Raw genomic sequence first — 8,094 nt, 5'->3', positions numbered from 1 at the left:
TATTGTGGGGTTTAACTATTGGTGCTTTCACAAAATATTTACACAATGATAATAAACTCAGAAAACATCATTCTAAGATTCTTGTATTTTATTTTTATTTAATGAGTTCTATGGTGGTGCTCCTCCAGATTGTGTCGATGTGAACGTCACTCCAGACAAGTGTCAGATCTTTCTCCAGGAGGAGAAACTCCTGCTGGCCACTCTGAAGACCTCTCTCATCGCCATGTATGAGAATGGAGTCAATAAGATCAACCTCAATACTATATCCTCAGGACCAGTAAGAACAAATGTTAAAGCTTATTATTAATTAATGGATATAAATAGTAACTAGAAAAAGTGCCCTTCTGGGTACAGGTCTCCACCAGGATGAGCAGATGTGAAAAATTCCAGGCAAAGGTTTTTCCTTGGCCTCTAGGGAGTTGGTATACAAAGTTATCCACAGATCCGTGCAGTTAGAGGTAAAAACACTTTTCGGCCAGTTATAGCGCCACCTTGAGGCTGAGTTGAAATTGTTCATGTGGCATTTCGTCCTCGGCCTAGTGGGAATGTGGGTGCACAATTTCACGGAAATCACGCGATGTGTTCATGATTTGCAGCATTTTGTTTGAAACTGAGCTCTCCTGTGAACTTTGGAAGCCAATCTTAACCAATCAGGATGGAGTCTGAGAAATCTGAAAGACCGGTTTCGTTGAATGGCTCTAGAGAGACTGTGTACCAATTTGCGCGATGTTTGGACAAAATCTGTAGGTGTACTGTGCAAAAACTTGTTTTGCACAAAGCGGCCTCCTGGTGGCGCTATAACAGGCCGTTCTGGAAAGTTTGGGGCAGAGGTTCATTGTTGGCATCCAGGGAGTGTGTGTGCAAAATTTGGCATCGACCGGGTTAACGGTGGCCGAGATTAGCTGCTCACGGACACACACACGGACACACGGACGGACGGAGTGCAAAACATACTCTCCCCCCATGCCTTCGGCCTGGTGGAGACAATAATATTGAATTTCATTTCCGTTATGATTACTGTTGGGGACTGGTGAATGCACTAATACAAATGGTACTCTAGAGATATCACTTTTTGTTTCTTTCTCTAGATTCCCACAAACCTGTGGAAACGAGGTCTGAATCTGAACAATGTCAGGTGGTCCCATCTGATGAGAACATTTCAGAACCTGGAGATGATTCTGAATTGGTAAAAGCAGACGGGCCAAGATTAGTCCTGGAGAGAACCAGAGTGCAGAGGATGAGCTCAAGAAGGTCATTTATTAATTGGTTCATAAACCAGAATGTTTAAGTCCGTTTTTATAGTCAATGTTTCTCACCGAAACCAGGATCTTGGTCTGTTTGATGTCAAGCTGACCACAGGAATTTTTTTGAAGATCATGATAGCTGAGAACATTGACACCGGAGAGTGGTTTTATTACAACCTGGATCTAGAGGTGAGCTCTTGTGCTCTATATCTATTTGTTCCTAATGAGAAAACATAAATTAAAAGTTTCATGTTTTGACAACAAATACAAAATAAATCTGTAGAGGTGGATGGCAAGTAATAAGACACTGGAGAGCTTGGATTCATTTCACATTGACTATTCTTTGTTAGTGCTCAGCATAGCTTCACAACATGGCATACAATGTACATCTCACTTCCTGTCCACACTTCTTCATATGACCTCTGTAGCCAGGCTACCTACAGTGACACCAAGTGGTGTAAAGGAGTAACTACATGTATTAAATACTGGATAACAGTAGGACACAACATTTCCCTTCTTTGTAAAAGAATATTTCCTCTGAGACTAAATTAGAGAATATCAGAACCTGCACTCAGACATAAACATAAACATTTTCTCTGTCTCTACTCAGTACTTTAAATAAGGTTATTAAACCACAAAATGTAAACATGGTGAACATGAGACATGAACGCAAAATACTCAAGTGTTTCACAGATCTGAATAAGATACAACTGTAGGATTTTTTTTCCAAAGACTCTACACATATATTGCATCACTAAATAACAAAATAAAAGATCTGTTGACAAGCTACTATAGGAGGACAAATAGCTAATCACTAGTCACATATTCTTGCATCCAGTTAGGCTTCTTTCTAACTCGTGACTGCTTTGGAGAGGATGGAGAGGCAGGTGAAGCAGGAATGTTATGTAGCTTTGCAGCTGCACAGCGATCAGGAGCTAGGTGAGAGGCGTTCCATCTTCGCCCATCCTCCAGCAAGTATGTGCTTTGGGCTACCTTCTTTGTGACTCTCAGTGGAGCTCCAAACTTTGGGTGACCTTTGGGCACATGGAGAGGTGTTTTCACTCGCACACTATCCCCTTTTTGAAAAGACGGAGTGCATGCGCCTCGTTTTCCATCAGTGTAGGACTTCATCTTGAGTTGATGGCGTGTGACTTTCTCTCGTACCTGTCCATCTGAGACAGGGTCAGCATGAGAGGGCGGCAGGACAGTCAACTTTGTGCGCATCCTCCGGCCATGCAGTAGTTGAAAGGGAGACACACCAGTAGCTGCATGCGGTGTGGCACGGTAAGCCATCAGGAAAGCAGTAATGGCAGGTTTCCATGGTACAGACTGTGTGATAGCCATCTGCACACTCTGTTTCAGGACACGATTGAAACGCTCTATGGCGCCATTTGCAGCAGGGTAGTACACGGAGACTCTGTGGTGTACAATGTCCCGTTCAGCTAGGAAAGTAGCAAAGTCAGCTGAAGTAAACTGTTTGCCATTATCTGTCACAATGGATTCAGCGTTGCCTTTTCTGCTGAAGACGGAGGAGAGGAAGGATGTAACATCCTTTGTAGTGATATTAGCAGTGAAAGCGACCTCTGGCCACTTGCTGTAATAGTCGATCAGAGTGATGGCATATCGACAGTCCCATGTAGCTGTTTCAAAAGGACCGACAATGTCCATGGCAAGCTTTTGCCAGGGCCTGTCTGGGAATGTAACTGGTTGTAGAGGGGCAGGACGTGGCATTGCAGTCTTGTCATTGGACTGGCATGGCTGAGGTGGATGGCAAGTAATAAGACACTGGAGAGCTTGGATTCATTTCACATTGACTATTCTTTGTTAGTGCTCAGCATAGCTTCACAACATGGCATACAATGTACATCTCACTTCCTGTCCACACTTCTTCATATGACCTCTGTAGCCAGGCTACCTACAGTGACACCAAGTGGTGTAAAGGAGTAACTACATGTATTAAATACTGGATAACAGTAGGACACAACAAAATCAAAGTAATATTTTTCAGAATAGATACAATTATTGATGTAGGCCTACTTACATACAGTAGTAGTGCATAGAAGGCATACACATCTATCCAGCCAATCTCCCTCTCCTGCTCATTAATATTTTACCTGTATCTTCTTGTCTATTCCTTGTAGATTACGTTCCTGCAGTTTTATGATGAATTTAGCTACATAGAAATGTCTATTTGTATGTCTCTAAATGTTTGTATGTCTTTAAATGTTTTGATGAATTGAACAATGTGGACCCTGTTGTAAACAAGTGTAATGCTTAATTGGGTCGTCCACTCACAGTTGACAGTCTTTGTATTGAGTTTGTGCTTAAAATGTACTGTAATTTCTACAAACTGTTAATAAATATTTCAATCAATCAATCAAGTTCTTAGAAGCTCTTCTAGCCGAAGTGAAGAGCCAGCTGATTGGTCAAGATAGACAGCAACATCCTTGTTCAGCTTTCTTGGGTACAGTAGGTGGCGGTGGCGGTATCCACGGTATAATGGTTAACCAAAAGAAGAAAACAATATTACGACAGTGTCGTGAAGTCCAATGTTATGATTTAACCAGTGGTTGAGGTCAGGTGTCCCATAGGAGGTGTGTGTGTCCTCTGTGAAGAGACAATCCTCAAACTGTCAGACACAATTCTTCTCAACAAATAAAAGACACCAACCTGCTAAAACATGGCCGGGACTATTGCAAGGAAAGCTATCGATCACCTGAAGAGCAAGGACTTCAGGGATTATTTGACGAGGTAAAAACTAGTTATACGATACTATAGTCCAGCGTTAACACAGTTCTTCATGCTAACATGGCTAACGGCTTTATCCGACATCTAACAGTGGCGGTTGGTTTAAGATTCCACTGCATTAACTTAACGTCTAATAACGGTCTATAAATAAATGTAATTATAATCTATGCTTTTACTACACGATTGGTCTGTTTTGTGTGTTTTTTTCTCTTTAATATGCATTGTTTCTCGCGCAATTGTTTGAATAGCGTTTGAAGGGCTTTTTCAAACGGCCTTTTCAAATGACTTTTTTCATTCCTAAAGTGACGTTTTTGTTAAAATTATAACGTAATGCATCATAATTAATAGCCTTGGGTCTTTACTATCATCGATTCTGACATTTGCAATTTTGCATACAGTACGAAAGTAAAAATAAGACTCGATAAAATGCATGCATCTATCATCTATGGAGACTTAATCCAAATGCAGATAGAGGCTAGCATAATGACATTGATGAAGCACTTTTGCTTGTTTTGAAGGACGTTTGTTTGTTTATCAGCCCTCTGTTTTAGTTAAAGTTCTAAATATAGTAATATACGTGTTAGTTACATGCGGTATGATATAACTATCATTGCAGTCTAATACTGTCATACGGCTGTTTGATATGAGGGAGGACTGTTTCTGTACTTTAAGTACAGAAAGTACTACCATGAGCTCAGCTCATGATGTACTAGTAATTATCTCACCTAGAAATAAGTTAATCATTAAAATTGAAGCGTCGTTAAAATCCATCATCCATTCAGTCGATATTGATCATTATTGATTTGTGAAGGCAAACTATATAGGCAAGGCGTTTAAAAGCATAAAATACAGGAAAAAAGTTATTTAATATTATTTATTTATGGACACTATTCATTCTGAGGGACACTACTTTTGTTCATGTTTTCAAACCTATAAAGCTTTAGGTCAGGCGTTCCCAAACTGTGGGTACCGACACATGTGGGGTCCCGGTCCCCACATTATTTGTTTTGGGGTCGGACCCCAGATTATTATCTTAATGTGCAACATTGTTTTCTCACTACAGTAAAAGTAGTGTATACATGGTTTGTGCACATTTCAAAAGTTACAATTTAACGACTTAACACAGGGGGGGTCCACTGACTCCACTCCAAACCTTTTTCAAAGGGGGCTATATTAGCAAATATTAAAACACCCAAGGGCCAATTACATAATTTACATTACCAAATATAATCAGACGTGCAAAATAAAAAATAAATAGATAAATTAAATAGCCTTTCTTTGACCCCTTCAGAATGAGACAACAATGTACAAGGAATCCTGACGAATGATACTCTGGGAAATGCCCAGGTGAATAAAAAACTTTAATGTAAAAATGTCCCATACTGTTGAGCGAGCCGTTCATAATACAATTCACCTTTAGCAAAGCCCCACCTCTCCCACTTGGACACTTTCATAATTAATAATTTCATAATTAACATAATTAGTAACTTGTGTGCTTATCCATGGCAGGATATTTTACACATTTCACATGATCTTTAATTTAGTGAAATAAGTGAATCGATTTGTTTTTGTGCCTTGCTTTGATCGTGCAGAACCACATCTGAACAGACTTCAGTTTCTCACCTGGGGATGGATATATTAGCTTTTTCAGAAACTGTTCGTGGAATATTTTAGCCAATCTTGTCTCATAACATTCAAATTGTATAATTGATCTAATTTCTCTCTATATCTCTCACTTTCTCTCATATGGCCTGGAAATACACCTCTATCACAGCACGGTAAGTGCTCAGCCTTTCAATCAGTTTTTCTTTTCTTTTTTTGCTCTGCCTGCTGTTCTGTCTGTGCTGCAGATTATTTCTTAGTTGGTGCGCTTTTGCACTTTGAACCCATTTACTTCACAAATTAATTTCCATGTTACTTGTCTTGTACTGCATGCCGGGAAATTGTGGCAATATAAAATGATAAATAATAAATTGTTTGTTTGTGCATGCATACAGCATTTCTGGGGTCCTGTAGCGAACTGGGGTCTTCCAATAGCAGCCATCTCAGATATGAAGAAGAGCCCTGAAATTATCAGCGGCAGGATGACCTTTGGTGAGCCACATAATATGAACTAGAGATCTCCCGATACTGTATCGGTATCGGAAAAGTATCTGTATTAGCCCTTATTTGTCATATCAGTTCATATCGGTATCTGCGAATATGCCAGTCTAACCACCGATCCGACACAGGGGTAAGGGGTTGATACTATGGCAGGTAAATATAAGGTTGGGACATGTGGAGTTTGCTTTCGAGTTGCCCAAACTGCAAGTGCACATACTGTATGAGTGAGGAGTCTGCTATAAACACAATACGATATATATATATATATATATATATATATATATAGTATATACTGTAGCTAAAAACACAACAGGAGATCACAACACTGGTATCGGTATCGGCTAACAGAAATTGTGGTATCGGGATCGGGGGAAAAAAAGTGTATCGGGACATCCCTAATATGAACACACATCACATTGAAAACAAATACACAGAAGAAATAGACGGATACTGACATTCACATGACAACATGAAACTCCACACTGTGTACTGTGAATTTAACTATTTCTTCCATAACTAGGACAGGATATATTGTCCCGAGGGAAATTCAGTCATCATAGCAGCTTATCTGTGATGCCCGCATTGAGGGGCGATTGGATGACAATGTCGCTTTAATAACCAAGGGACAGTTACTCATGATTGTATTCTTCTACATCACAGCTCTGACCTGCTATTCGCTGCTCTTCATGCGGTTCGCCTACAAGGTGCAGCCCCGCAACTGGCTGCTATTTGCTTGCCATTTCACCAATGAGGGAGCACAGCTCGTCCAGGGAAGTCGGCTCATCAAATACAAGTAAGTCCTAATCGCAGCAGGTGTTTGTATTACTATAAGCAAATTTGCTCAACTACATTCCTAAAAAGGAGCATGGGGCCATGTATCACAATTTCAAAGAATATGTTATTGTAACCATCAGCTATCCTATCCTATCCTGTGTGTGTGGGGGGTGTTTTTCGCACCCTTTTTCTCTCAGCCACTGCATTCTCATCTTTCCATCTATGTATTTATTTATACTGTGAAATGCAGTTCGCAGAAAAGCCATACAAATGTGTGAGAGACCAAGCAGTCAAAGCATAAGCCCACCCAGGTTTTCAAACTCAAGGTTTGTTGAATAAAAATAAAAATAAAAATAAACAAATTATTAACAAAAGATTCAACCAAACGGCCCTTAAGCGGTCAACAGAAAATAACTAAAATAACATGTGACAAAACGGGAAGTGAACTCAACTAACCGACCTGAAATAATGACGCATGAGTGACTCTTGGTTTCACTTGTTTTGTGGCGCTCCAGCAGCCGGCAATATTGTCTGGCATTATTGTCTGGCTTTGCTAATAATCACCTTTCCAATTTTCTTAATAGCCCCAGAATGTCTGTAATCTTACATACATATGTATTCCAAGTACACAGCCGGTATCCTATCCTATCCCATTGGTCCTATCCGTGCATGGTTAGCAGACTGACCATGTCAGTATTTAAATTTGTTGCTCACCCAGTAATTAATTCTTCAAGACTTCGAGTCAGATATTATACAGTACTGTATATACAGTTTCATATCGATTTGAAGGTTCTGGCAGAAAACGTGTTAAGTAAAATATCGTCACTTTTCCACGAGGAAAAGCTGGACTGAAAATATGAAAACTTCCTTTAGAGGAACAGTTAATCAAGTCAAGCACAAATGTATGGGGCACACAATTGACAGGTGTGTTGTGATTGGTGTGGGGTAATTGATCACATCACCTATTTTGTGTGCCCCATACATTTGTGCTACCTAAAGGAAGTTTTGATATGTTCAGTCCTGCACTCATTCCAGGTCCCTCGCCGGAGTTAGTTTGTTAGCGTGCTCGGTGGTGTCTCTCGTGGCTCAAGTTCGCGAGATGGCGCCCGGGCCCCTCCGTCGCGGTCTAAAACTGTTATCCCCCTACTACTAGTAGGAAACGAGGAGGGGATTCCATACTCTCCTCTTGGTATGGTCCTCTGCATAAAGCTGACTCCACCCTCAG

General features: G+C 40.4%; 1 protein-coding gene across 1 annotated transcript; it reads left to right on the top strand.

Annotated features, from left to right (window-relative positions):
• Positions 1 to 3,808: 3,808 nt before the first annotated feature.
• mpc1 (mitochondrial pyruvate carrier 1) lies at positions 3,809 to 6,892 on the top strand (the record flags this gene model as incomplete). The annotated part of the gene is made up of 4 exons (XM_083759452.1): positions 3,809 to 3,995; positions 5,767 to 5,770; positions 5,990 to 6,086; positions 6,756 to 6,892. Exons 1-4 carry the CDS (start codon positions 3,925 to 3,927, stop codon positions 6,890 to 6,892), a joined length of 309 nt encoding a protein of 102 aa, XP_083615578.1. The 5' UTR covers positions 3,809 to 3,924.
• Positions 6,893 to 8,094: the final 1,202 nt, after the last annotated feature.

This window comes from Protomyctophum parallelum (genome assembly GCF_964188405.1).
Source record: "Protomyctophum parallelum genome assembly, chromosome: 2".
NCBI lineage: Eukaryota > Metazoa > Chordata > Actinopteri > Myctophiformes > Myctophidae > Protomyctophum > Protomyctophum parallelum.
This window is presented reverse-complemented; position numbering and strand designations above follow the sequence as displayed.